This window comes from Schistosoma mansoni, chromosome 1 (assembly GCF_000237925.1).
Source record: "Schistosoma mansoni strain Puerto Rico chromosome 1, complete genome".
In the NCBI taxonomy this organism is placed as follows: Eukaryota; Metazoa; Platyhelminthes; class Trematoda; order Strigeidida; family Schistosomatidae; genus Schistosoma; species Schistosoma mansoni.
Genome location: NC_031495.1, coordinates 56,934,402 through 56,948,839, shown reverse-complemented (window position 1 = coordinate 56,948,839; position 14,438 = coordinate 56,934,402). Strand labels below are relative to the sequence as shown.

Genomic DNA, 14,438 nt, shown 5'->3' with positions numbered 1-14,438 from the left:
TGTTTAAACATATTTTGTTTATTTTCATAATCATATTTCCCTTAACGGTTCATTTTCTTAACCATTCAACACATTTTTCTACGCTACTTTACAAAAAGTGTTAGCTGTTGTCGTTTATGGTTCATTTAAACTCACGGACGAACTACTGAAACAATCAGCAACAAAGGTATGTCAGAGTTCCAGGAGTTCAGCATTTCATGATAAACGTATGTCATAGTGGGCACTTTTTTCTCCAGCCTTCCGTTTCCTCTTATTTATTAATTAGTTTCAGTTGTCGATGTTTCAATTAACGTGTGTGTGTGAACTTTTGGGTTCCTGAATTAATTCTCTTTCTGAATTTGGGAAATTAGTGTCAGCAATCAAACGATCGCGAAGTTGAGTTCCCGAAAGGCCCACGAAATTACACTTTGCGTTCTGTTTCTGTGGTTCAAGTAGAAAGTCTTTGACTTTCTGAACATTTTGTCGCATTATTTAATGAAAAACCAATCTATCTGTTCAGTCAAAGCTACCACATTGGACATGATCAAGCAGTAATTCTTTGAGAGATTCACTCATATGATAATGAAATAGGTTTCTCTGGAAAAGCCAAATTCTTTACCAGGTTTTATGCTTCTTTGCCGATGAACGTCAAGAAATGAGCTGTGAATTTGACGTCTTTATTATGTTTTGTAGTCATCCGCCAGATTTCGAACAGCTCCGTGTAGTCTTCAAAGTCATCTCCAATTGAAATAATATACAAATGCCCAATATTTCACTCAATAGCGACATCAGCATAATAAGTTAAAGCATTATCGAATTCATAATACATCCGCAATCAAGTACAAGTACTATAACAAGGTGTATGATATTTTCACCCAAGTGAAAATGGCCGCATTTAGTAGTATGTTAGAAATCAATGAAAATATCTACTATGCGATTAAAAGCTGAATTTCAGGTGGTGCTTAAAAAAACTATATGACATCCTTGCACCGAGAACAGACTGTGTCTTAAAGTACTTGATGTCTGTAGACCGCCAACGTCAGACGGTTAAACGCCTATTACAGTGAGATAGGAATGATGTGACAAATCAGCTGGTTTCAATGTCGCACCTCACGGTTAGTACCAAACGTGGATTACCCTTTTGTCATAATCATGTACTATGGCTGCTTTGATGACCGTACAACTGAAAAGGCGTTCTTAAAGAAATATATTAGTTAGAGAAAAACAAGAGACAAAGTGTGACCAGTCCATGGCGCTTACTTAACTGATAAGCGTTGGTTGTCCCTGACTTTAAAAAGGATCTGTAAGCCAATTTAATACAAGTGACTCGACTGTTGGATGATTTGGCCAGGGCCCAGTAACATACAACTGTCCCTAAATCTGGATCACTGAGCAAAGTTGAGTGCTTACTAAAATTAGATATCGTCCTCCCTTTCTTACTCTCACTATAACTCTCAACCTGAGGTTTCGCATGCTTGTAAACAAGAAGGTGAAAAGGCATTGATTGATGGTTTATGTCAGTTCATGTTGAAAACCCTTAATAGTAACACACAGAAATAAGATTCCAATTTTGTAGGGAATCTTCAGATACGTAAAAAATGCACTTATCAACCACTATTTGCCGTTTAGTATGTCGCATTGCATCAAAAGAACGACTGGCTGTATAGGAAGTCGGTGATGAACTTCGAGTATTCTTAATATACATGCTTACGCCTGATACAACTACTCGAGAAGCATAGGTCGACCACAAGCATTCTACATCCAAATATCATGCACAATCCAGTCCAGTTGATTCCACTTGACACTCATCCCTTTCATGTCTCCTTCCATTTCCCAACACAATGTCTTCTTCAGTCTGGCACGTTTCCTTCTCCCTTCAGGGTTCCATGTCAATGCTTGCTTCGTGATCCAGTCTCATGATTTCCACAATGTATGTCCTATCCACTGACAACGTCTTTTCATAATTTCCTCCTCACTTGCATGTTGGTTTGTTCTCACACACAGTAGGCTGTTGCTGAAGGTAACCAATCAAAAGATAATTAGTATCTTGTGTAGATAATTGTTTGCAAATACCTGTACACTTTCGATGATGGTTGTGGTAGTTCTCCATGTTTCAGTTCAGTACAATAGAATTATTTTCATGTCCGTATTGAAGATTGTGACTTTGACATTAGCTTGCAGATAGTTGTTTTGAGTTCGAGATATTCTTCAATTGTAGGAATGCTGTCCCTGGAATGCGTCTGTCAGCTATCCTCCTTACACGACTTTGCACCGCAGTCTGTCGTATGAATTCCGGATGGTGTTGACGATCTATTCAGGTGAAGCATAGTGCCGAAGATGTTTCCCTTATGTTCTCCTATTCACATTGTCAAACGCTTTCTCACCATCAATGAAGTTCATGTAAAGTTATGAGTTCCACTCAATTGATTTTCCAACGACAATCCGAAGTGTCGAAAATTGGTGTGTGCACGACTTATCCTTACGAAATCTGACCTGTTGATCTGGAAACTGAGTGTCTCCTGAACTTTTCGTCAGGTTCAGCATTATTGTGACGAATACTGTTCCTGGTACCAATAGTAGTTTAATTCCTCCATAGTTCTCACGTTTGCTCAAATATCGTCTCTAAGGGATCTTGATGAGATGTTCTTCATTTCTCTTAGCATATTTTCCATTAAAATTTTGTGTTAAGGCATAAATGGCTCACAAAATATGGGTTGGTATAATACGAAGACGTCACAGTTTTTCTGTGAATATATCTCTGCTCGGGAAAGAATACACTGTTCAAAAGTAACATATTGCATCAATCTCTCCCGATAGTTTTCATTGTTTGATTCTCAATTTTCTTTGTAATCCTGGCCCGATCAATGATAAAGCACCAATGGAGACTTCGGGACACAGGGTGGCCGGCATGTTCTATCATCGGATTCCTGCACGCGCAACATGACCCATTTTCCATTCGACCACTTTGTATTGGAGCATTCTAGTGGTCAGGAAATGCATAGGATGCTTTTGATAGTGTGTGATGAATGTTATTAAAAATAAAGGACATAATATCATTGCAAACGTTATAGTTGTTTAAAAGCATCGATTTAAAATGTTCGAAGGCCATGATACTCGTTCACATGACAACTATTTGAAGTAGTTTTCAAAAGCGACTAGCATTATGCATTTTCGATTTTAAGATTTTTTGACTGTTGCCTGTGTTATCGTTATCTGTTATTGACTGCTTTTGTTCTCAATTGTAAGCGCATCTCCTTTTTATAATCTTGTTTTATAATTCAGATTTTCTTTACGTTTCTCAAGCTAGTACGAAACGCACGTTCAAGCTAGGCGACAGCCGCTAAATATATACGTTTGACCTAGGTATTTACTATTGAAGTGGTTTCGTTGACCAGGTTAGAGTGTATGTTTTACATTCGTTGAACGTACGGAATAATAATCTTTCACTTTGTTGTCCCCAATATAATACCATTCCGGTTTCACCTTATTTTGACGCAAACGTAACGTTGACTGAACGTTATTGTATTTTGTGAGTAAAATAAAATTATGGAAGGTCTGCCGTTCTTACCAGGAAATGCCTTCAAAGACCCCACGGTAAGAATGTGGTCCACTAATTTGCTTTTTATTTAGCAAACCAATTTTCACCTATCTCACACTCTAGATATGAAAAATGGTTTTCGATATGCAAAAGCCTACCCAGAAGTTGGGATTGGCGGTCGTCCTTTGAAAGTCAACCAGCTAAACGAGGAGGAATTAGACGAATTAGCAAATTTTCAGCCCACGTTAACTTATGGAAGGACGAAACAGTCGCTTGTTTCTGAATTCATTCCTGCCCACGTTGCGTTGCATAATAAGGTCCTTCGATTCTACGGATATTTCAAAGAAACAGTTATCGAATCACAAGTTGAGCACTACAGAGTCCGACTGGTTCAGATATTGTACTTTCTAGAGGACGATAGCATGTTGGTGATGGAACCCTCACAGAACAATAGTGGTATACCTCAAGGTAACTACCAGACCATTAGGAGCGACTTTATCTTATATAAAGCACGTCTCGTACTGAATATATTACGTTTGAAAAGCGTATTGGTCATAGCATGTCTATATGAGCATATACTTCCTGTTCTGAAACTTAATTTACAAAACAAAACTATTTTACATTATTAAAAATGGCGAAATGGTACGAAAGTTAGTCGTCATCAATATTTCTAGTTACAACATCTGTCAAAATCATGTTTTGATTTAAAAGTCTTTTCCAGTTAAACTGAAATTGACTATTTTGATGATTTTTTCAGCTGTTGACCACTTGTTGAAGTAAATGCTTTCCATCTGTATCTATTCATTTGGATTCTATAAGCTTTTTGTCACCGTTTAATTTAGGCTGTCTGGTGATTAAAATGTTTGTGTGTGTTTCTATAATGAAGAAGTATTGACAAAAGACGAATTTGTTATCTTCTTTGGTTTGCTGCCTTAAAGGATAAAATTACTACAAAGAAGCGACTACAGCATAGATGCAAAAAGATAGAGTAAGATAGCCTACACCTTGAGGGATATTTATTCGAAGATTTTAGCTGCATTACTAAACAGAAAACAATTTTTATGAGCTGACACTAGTGATACATGAGTTATTGGCAAGAAGTTTATATACAACAATATTGTTTTTGGGATAATGCTCTCGGAGTATATCTACCTTGTGTAGAGAGAAACGAATGACCGCACTTGCTACTGAAATCGTTATTTCGGTTCTCAACTGATCATCTTATTAAACTCATGACACACAATAGCTAAAAACGGACAGGTTTGTAAGCCTTAAACCATTCATTTCCTTACTTGTTCTCTACCCTTAAGACTTACTGAAACATATCAACCTATTTATCCGAGGAATCTATTTAAATAAAAGAATCAGCCTCAAAAATAACACAGGTTTAGCGATTTGACAAAATTATTTGTGAGAAATAATTAATTTCTACCCAGTGAATTATTCACGCACTGAACCATTACCAAGAGAAATGTCTGGCAATGAGATGTTTTATTAGTGACTTTTATTTATATTAGAAGTTGAACTGCTGATAGAAATCACTGTAAGTCGCTTTTCTTTCCGCGTTTAACTTCTGCACCCACCATAAACCTTAGCAATCACGTCATTCATGACAATGCACAACTAAGCGCTAGTCTAAGTGCTTTTGTCCATATTCGGCGTCAAAACGCTTACAAATGAAATTAAAATAAGACATCAAATAATGAAATCAGTGTTAATGATATGCTAGACACAAAAAGTATTATCAAAAGGAGCAATCACATATAAAGAAATGGAATGCATAGGACACGTACGCGTTAAATGCTCAAATAACAACCAAAACTCATTACCTTTGCTTTTCTATAACATATTTTGAGCCGTGTAGCAGAAATTCAATGACATTTATTTACAGCTAATAACTGTCCTTAACTAAGAAATCTGAATCTTAAACTGATAATCAGCTCCACAGTTAATAATTTCAAGTGCTGATACCTTCTTGTTCGTGCTACTTGTTTTCCAATCGGAACTAGAACTGAAAAGACAGTTGTTCGTACGTACTAAAACGTTTGGTCATCATAGTCAATACATTTTCACAGAATCTTCGACCAACTATCAAACTGTACCCATTAACCTACTCAAAACCTTAAAATTACTCTCTCACTTTTACCATTGTACTCAAAAGAGCTTTGATATAATCTGTTATGATACATTAGGAAATATCTCATTCGAAAAACGTTTTTTTAACAGTTGTGAGGAAAACTATAGGTCGTAAAAGATATACATTTGAGATTCATTGACGATCTGTTTACAATAAAGAAAATACGACATCAAATATTCAGTAGATAATTAAACTCAGCTAAACGAGACCGATTTGTAAGGGACTTACACTCCGTTTGTTAGGTATAGGGTCATAAAATCGTTGTAAAGGACGGATTCTCAATTATGACTTATGTGTTATCAAGTGGCCGAATTAATCTTAATTTCAGTTGCAGTATTAGGAAATCACTATATATCACCTAAGTCATTTTAAACAACTTAGCATACCATGTATGGTTGTCATTTCTCCTTTGTCATTTCATTATTGAACATGTAATGACTAACTATATTAGCTTAGAAATACGAGTAACATGAACTATCAACTAACCACTTATAAATGAGCGAACTTCAAAGTTTAGGCACTTTAAAAGGCTTAAATCCACAATTGTGCTTTGGTGAATTCTGATATTACTATGAAAAACTCATGTAATAACTTAAAGAAGGAACTGAATGGTTTTACGTCGAGTCTCTAAATAGTTTGTATTCTTTTTTAATACAACCACAGGTAAATTAGTTTGTAGACATAGAATTCCGAAAAACGATATCGGGGATTTTTACAATTGGCGTGACCTAAATCTTGGTACAAATCTGGCTATATATGGTCGAGTTTATCGCATCACAAACTGTGACAATTTTACAAAGGTTTGTGAATATTTTTTAACATAACTTAAATCAACTGTCAATTTACTCGTTGGTATCCTATATTAAAAAGATCACTTAATGACGACTCATTTTGAAATATTTTGTACAGAAGACGTTCCTTCATGTCTGTTGCCTAACGGCATGTTTTTATTCAATACTTATCATTTAACTAAACTGAAATTATAAGGATACACCATTAGCGACTATCCACAAAAGGCTGAGTATCTAATCACCCAACTTCGCGTCATCTTAACTATTACCAACATCTACAGCTTAGATGACATTTTTTCAGGAGAGCTGAGAGTTTTGATGATAATCTTATGAACATATTATGATATAATTACAAACATTTAATTGAAATACTGTAGTTTATAGTGGTCTACTGGTCCTTTACAAATAAGGATAAAACCTTCCTTTAAGTACAAGTTAGATATTCAGAGCAACCTGTTGCTATGAGCACAAAGTTCTGTTTAGTTAAAGCGTGATACTTGATGTAAAATCATAATAATTAGTTCTGTTTGAATTTATTTCGAATTTGAGGGACTAACATTAAAATACCACTTATTACTAGTTTGTCATTTGGAGACAATCAGACTCATGTATTTACTTAGTTTTTTTTGACAAGACTACTTTCAAAACCTGTACAATCGTGTTTATAGTTAGTTAGAACATATAATTCTATAGTAAAACAGAAAAATACTACACCATATGAAAGGTAGTCGGAAAGGTTTTGAAGTTAGAAAATTATATAGTAAGCCATAGTAGAAATTCATTACACATGGAAGATAACTGTTAAGTTGAAAAATACTACTAAACAATGTATTCTCACTTGAATTGCCTTTCTTTTTTTTCAATAACTTAATACGTTTCCTTTGTTATTTAATATTTACTAGTTGAATTAAGAAAATTGGACATTGAATATATAACAAATTACATGCACCAGATTGCCAACTAAACATTGTATAGTTTATTAAAATTCACTCCATAATTTAAAATATGATTTTAGGATTTTTTAGAGAGTGAAGGAGTTGTTGTTAATGAACCCGAACAGGAACCAATAGATCCATACTTGGCTGAGAGAGCTAAACGTGAGGCTATTGCTCTTGGCAAAACACCCTCGTCATTTGATAAACGACGTCAGTATCTCGAACTTGATCGTAAGGTTTTACGATTTTACGCCGTACAAGATGAACGACATGAAATGTTTGGTGAATGTCGTAAATTTATTATACACGTACGTACATAATATTTTATGAGATGATATTCAAAGTAACATTCATCATTTAAAAAATCCTTTTCCCAGTCTGACTATGTTTTAAGATAGTAAAGCAGCAAAAATATTGATCATCTTCTTAAACTTTAATGTTAGGTTACTGTTTTTGTAACTTCTTCTAAACATGCACATCATCATATAAACATTATTTAGGCAGATTGACAATGTTTACACGTTCATTTGAGATCAAGTTTATCAGTGGCTTAATTGAGGAAATTTTAAGGGTCAGTCTATAAACGTTTACCAAAAAGTGTTGAGAGTCCACTAAAACATCAAACTATTCGACTGACTTCATATCTTTAAAAAGTCAACTTCAGCTATTTTGCTTCAAATCTTTTCAATCATCAGTTTAGTTTCTTGAGTTGAATTCCGTTAAATATATTCCTAAACTGTTCTTATTTAAATATGGTTGGTCAGCATTTCGTCATTTAAGTCAATTTCTGTGATTGGTAAACGTAATAACCAAACAAGATTATCTTCAACTATTACATATAGTTCGAAATATTTATGATGAAATTTATTTCCAAACCAAGTATTTTCCTACATAACCTCGTGTGGTGTCCAACAAGGCTATCCGCTATCTATGTTTTTATTCATTTTCATCATAGACCTACTTCTGGAAATAACGCTCTCGTCGACTGGATTTTCAGGAGTTGGTCTTATACCAGGAGGCCCAATTATCGACTTAGAATATGCAGATGATATATTCCCATTTGGTGAAGACGCTGATAAAATGCAGAGTGTTTCAGTAGCACTGAGCAGCAAGCCAGGATGTTTAGGATGCGTTTCTTCCCCTCTAGATGCAAGCTGTTGATTTAGGACTGGCCTGCGTTAACACCTGAACTAAGGATAGGGAGTGAATTAGTCGAAGTGTGATCAGCCCTAATGGGTTGGTGTCTGACGAAAACACTGCATAGATTCAGATGGGTGGTTTGGCTTGTGCAAACTTACGTCACCTATAGTAAAGGTGAAATATCCGTCTATCAATTAAGGGACGAGTATAACGCGCGGCAGTCCGTTCTGTTCTACTTCACTGCTTAGAAACGAGGCCATTCAGAGTAGAAGATACCTGTAAGTTACTTGTATTTGATGACAGATATCTTAGAAATATTGTTCGCATCTTCTGGGATCTCCAGGTGAACAATAGTGAGGTTAGACACAGTGTATTAGGGAACGATGGTAAATCGGTTGATGAGGCTGTGAATCTTTATCGATTGAGATGGTTGGGCCACGTGTTACGTATGCTCGAACACCGATTACCACGACGTGCAATGCTGACTAGTGTTAAGGATGTTTGTGAAAGAGGTGAGGGAGGCTTAACCAAAACGTGGCATCAGTCCTTGAAGTCCCTAACTTCTGGTTTGAGCCATGTTGGTAGATGCAGACTACTTGGCTGGGAGCCGCGTGACTATCTTAACCATTAGTTTGAGATTCTGGGTGACATGGCTCAGAATTGGTCACAGTGTATACACTCTCTGTCTTCCTTTAAACCGTGAAATTAAAATTGCTTTATACCTTTATTTCCACTAACTAATTCTTTCTCCTCGTATTGAACTAATAGTCGTCGCGGTGGAGTTCTAAACGTAAACTAGTTAAACTAACAATCTGTGTACATTCACACTTCTTTACAAGACAAAATAAGTTTATTCCAAGTTAAATTAAATACATATTTATACTAATAAATTGTTAATAATGCATATTCGCCTTCTCTTTTTATAAAATTCTAATCAACAATTTTAATATATTAAATTTAAAAAACAGTATTATTTAGCTGATGACACACTGGAAATACGTGAAATTCATACAGTGAATGATGGTCGTGATCCATTCCCTTTATTATTGAGGCGTGAAAGAATACCAAAATGTCGTGATACTATCCCTCAATCATTTCCAAGTATCAGTATGGAAATAACTGGTAATTTACATCCTTTTTATCATACAAATCGGTAATTTTCACTACTTTCATAAGTAAGATTAATTAAAAAGTAGTATAACTTTAACCACTCATGATAGTTGTGAAATCGTTTATTAAAGCAGAAGGAAAGATAATGTAAAATTTAGAACTACGTTTTCACGGAAATAAATCAAATGATGCAATATATTAATAATTTATATTTCCGTGGTGGTTTTACACTGCCTTATAGACTAGTTCGTTACATATCCAATATCATATAAAATGAGACCGTTGATTATTTATTAGCTATCGATTCAGAAACTTAATGATCACACCGATGGTCTCGAAAGATGAGTTGGAGTTGACATAGGGCTCACCAGGATTTTAGTTCAGTCTGATATTAAGAAGTGAATTTGTTAAGCATATTCACCAGTTAACTTAATTTAGTAGTCTCAAGAGCTCTAATGAGTTGGAGACTGAAGAGATATCAACAATGATCCTAACTGCTCGTACAGCTTTTCGCAAACACGATATCAGTCTATTTCATTCTGTTTCTGTGTAACACAGCTTCTGTCGGTTGAGAATATATATAGTCTGTTAATGTTTGACTATTTATACACAGCCATTATGAGCCGTGGCATATGAATGTCTATGGAGTAGTCGAGGTAAATGGTAGTTTACATGTTTCAACCACCTTAGTTAGTTAGGACTCAAGCGACATAACCAAAAACCTAACTCTTAAAACAAAGATTTCTGTTGCCCAATACATTTGTTATTTAATAAACAGACGGCTATCTATAGTACACCTTTACGACGTGTAAGTCTGAAAATATTAATCAAGATCTTCAAATATGCTTAAAGATTGTTATCAGTCGTCAATCTGTTACTTTTGCTAAGACTTCCAAGATAAATGAGATGGTCTCCACGTTCGATTATTTCAGTACCTGTGACTAGTGATATCTTTGAAGGATCACTTCCTTATATCTGGAAGGTTTATGCGACTTGAACTGATGTTCAGTACTGGACTAGAGGTAAAAGCTTATGAAGCCATTGAAGAGGAAGATTATTTGAGAGCAACTTACTTAACATCAGAATACATATAGAAATCCATTTAGGAAGGATCAGCATATTTTGCTTACAGACGATATATTGTTCACGTAGTGATTTTCTTCCCAATTTTCGATATATCCCTATATAATTTAGTTGGTTTTTTCTTCTTTAAGAAAATGAAGTGAAAGAATATTTCTCACCGAAAGATTTTCATATTGGTCAATCAGTTAATATTCTTGGTCGCAAATATTTAATATATGATTGTGATAATTTTACAAAAGCATGGTATCATAATAATTTCGGATTAACAGAATTTACTCCATTAGATATAGAAATTAAACAACCGGAGTTGCCTAAAAAGGTTAGTTGAATGCACATAACCTTTGTGTATTTGTGTACATACATACAATTTCACCAATAAGCTTATCAAGAATCGAACTAAGAACCTATTAACCTCATTTCATCCATAGAATATTAAGTTGAAATCTGGTCGATTACAATTTTGACTTTAATCAACTCAAGATGATGTGTGACCAATCTTCATCATCATTCCTAATACCTGTCAATGATACACTCTATTTCCTTCAGGATTTCATCAGCTTTTTGTTTTACCTTACTTATAAAGTACAGGTACATGGTTTACTTTACTTTTTAAACGGTTCAACCACATCTTTAAATACTTCCAGTTTACTAAATTTTGGGTAGAGCGATTGATTCATCATTGAATTTACTCGTCAATTAGAGATAAAATATTTAACCGGATAAATTAATTATAGATAATAAAGATTAAATGTTAATCTTTTAATTTCAAAGCCCCTCATTGTTGTGGACAACAGTGTTTTTTAATTAAAAAGTTTAATTAATACTTAGAGCTTATCAGTACAATATAATTGTTGCCTGGTATTTGTTCAATATGAAATTTAAAATGAGTTAATACAAATCATACTACTTACTAACAAAAAGTACTACAGATTGTCATAAGCATTTGAAGATAACCACATCATAAGAATCTGTTTTGATTTGTTAAAAGGCTTACTGTTATAGTTCATCTTAGATTAGTTATACGTCATAAAATCGATATACGAGTCGTATGAATGGTTGATCCTTACCATAAACCTTAACAAAATAACAAGCTGCTGCTGATGGAGTTTTGTCCTCTGAGATAGATAGTTCGGTCGTGGAGCTTTCATAGTTCTTCTAAACGACATCATCAGTTCACATCTGTGAACCTCATGTGGAGAAGTTTGTGCTAATGATTTCATTCAGAAGAACCACGAAAGCCCACGACCAAAACATCATCCTCAGAGAACAAAACTCCATCAAAATCATCCACCTGAGCTACAAATCTTCTCTGCCATCTCAATGATATGATACATTTCACTATGTTTTATGTTATTCCATCGTTTACATCTACATAAAAACCTATGTTCCCTCATTTCCAGGGGTTTTTTTTGATAAATTTCTACTGTTACAAATGATTTGTAAGGACTATAACACTTTGTTGTATTAGCGAATGATGGGACATAATGAACCCATCTATCGTCAAATCCAAAGTCTATTTTGTTACAATATAAAATATAAGTTTTTATCGGAGTAAATATTTAAAGTACATAAGTATAGCTCGTTGTTAAAAATTTGACATGTATGCATAGGAGGACGTTATTTTTACCCTAAATTATATTCTTTTTAGATAACTTGTCGTTTTACAAACTGGTTCAAAGTTTTGTAGTTGGTACGAGAAAAAAATATAAGTCTAAAATCGGTGACAGTTTATATGATATGAACTGAAACAAGCCGCTTAACATTGAATGGTCAACTACGATATTAATAACTAATAGACTAGATATAATATATCAAATATTTTGACCTACTTTAAACAAATGGTTTCACAATAGTTGAGCCCCTATTGTGTGGAAAACATAACAAAGAAATTATATTAGCAAAAGTTTTGGTGATGAAAATTAAAATTTTGTTTGAATCTGCCTTTAATAACCCTGGTTGATCAACACAAACATGTATGCACACTAAACCATTATTTCATACTCAAACAATACATGCTCAGACTAGTGTCTAACATTTGTAATGACTAAATTTGTTCCATACAATAGCCAGGACCTATATATACCCATTGGTTTTCACAGATAAACTGGGTAAATAAACACATTTCTCCATGTACTACAGTTGAAATTCATCTTACACCAAACAATCTCATTTCGAAAATTCATATTTAACATTATTGAACAGTCTTCTGATAAACTTCTGTTTTATGATCTTATTTATAGTGGATAATTTTGATTTCCTTTAGGAATTTCTTACAAAACGTCCAAGTGAAATGGATTTAGTTTTAGTTTTAAACGCTGAGATTTGTACAAAAATATGATTTCATTTTTATTGAGTGTTTCTGCGGCTTACCATTTATTAAACTTAATTCAAAGAGAGGTTATTTCTGCTTTATACAGCTAAGCAGTAGTATATATGACTGCTGTCCTATGAAAAACGAATTTCACTTTTGAATGAAATAGATAGTATAGTTAGTTATGGAATGTTGGTAAATGCAAAAGCTAGGTATATAATTTATTACCAAATTCTATGACGTGTTTCTACCTTCGAAATCGAGAAAAACGTGATTGAAAACAGAAAATAACTAACATCTCTGACCAACTTGGAAGATACTGATAATTCAACTCTAATAGTGGAGTTTCCAGTCATTTTATGGCGGGAAATCCACGACTGATCTTATCACGCTGTATTGTGAATTCACTAGTTGGTAAAGTAGTTCATAAGACTTTTATCCAGTTGTCCAAAGGTAATATCCTCGCTAAGACATTTGAAGGTTCCACACCTGATTCCATTTTAGCTGGTAGGTGCGATTTTGTTTGGAGTCTCGAACTAATATTCAAGGGTATAACTCAAACACTTACTAATGATAGTATGAACATCATACCTTAAGAACAAGTTAATAGCTATCTGGATTTATTAGCTCGACGGATATGATATTGGTGTGTAGCTAAAATTTATGGGTTTGAGTCCTAGTGTGAATATTAACATGGGTGCAAGTACATAGAACTTATGAGTCCCAAACTAGACTAAATACATATCATGCACTCCACTGCTACCCATGATCCACTTATTCTTATTATTTATTAACCCTTTCTTTTTCTCTTTAACATAGGAAATTCCACCATATAATGGCTATGGAACAATTGAAGATAGTTTAGTATCTACAAAATCATTCATTTTAAAGCCTCCAAAAGTTGATTTCGCAAAACAGGTGGATTATGCACAAAAAGTGTTAAGATATGAGGCTCGTTTAGTAAGTTTGAAGGAATATCGTTATTTTTAAAAATTTGTTGAATTGTTTTTTATTGCTATTTGACTTTTATAAATTATAGCATTTTTCTGTTGAGGGTACTGCATTATTTTTTGGCAATCTTTTTGGAAATTTGAATCGAATGATATGAACGAGGATTTTTGATGTTGACATTATGAAATAGTATCAAGTTATGATATAAGTGAGTTGTTCGTTTTCGTGAATTCAGTTGTGAAATTAGGCTTAAAGCTTTGCGGCATAGACGTTAGTCAGAAAATGACTATGGATTGAGTAAGGTGATTGAGGCGTGAGTTTTATGTGGCCCATTGATCTGACTCCGATTTGATAAAGTAATGATGCTAAGGAAATATACATCTCTCCTACCCTTGTATGCAATTATCGACTTAATACGTGTTAGTGAATGACGGAATAAAATAGGTCGAATGTGAGAACGAAT

General features: G+C 34.2%; 1 protein-coding gene across 1 annotated transcript in view; it reads left to right on the top strand.

Moving 5' to 3' along the window:
• Positions 1-3,525: 3,525 nt before the first annotated feature.
• Positions 3,526-14,438, top strand: part of Smp_159160 (putative ef-hand domain (C-terminal) containing protein) — a gene marked incomplete at its 5' end in the record, with an annotated part of 32,062 nt that continues 21,149 nt past the window's right edge. Inside the window, 7 exons of the mRNA XM_018794959.1 lie at positions 3,526-3,573; positions 3,610-3,985; positions 6,318-6,454; positions 7,461-7,688; positions 9,489-9,642; positions 10,845-11,032; positions 13,844-13,984. Coding sequence (XP_018649319.1) covers positions 3,526-3,573; positions 3,610-3,985; positions 6,318-6,454; positions 7,461-7,688; positions 9,489-9,642; positions 10,845-11,032; positions 13,844-13,984 — 1,272 coding nt within the window. The remainder of the gene's footprint in view (positions 3,574-3,609; positions 3,986-6,317; positions 6,455-7,460; positions 7,689-9,488; positions 9,643-10,844; positions 11,033-13,843; positions 13,985-14,438) is intronic.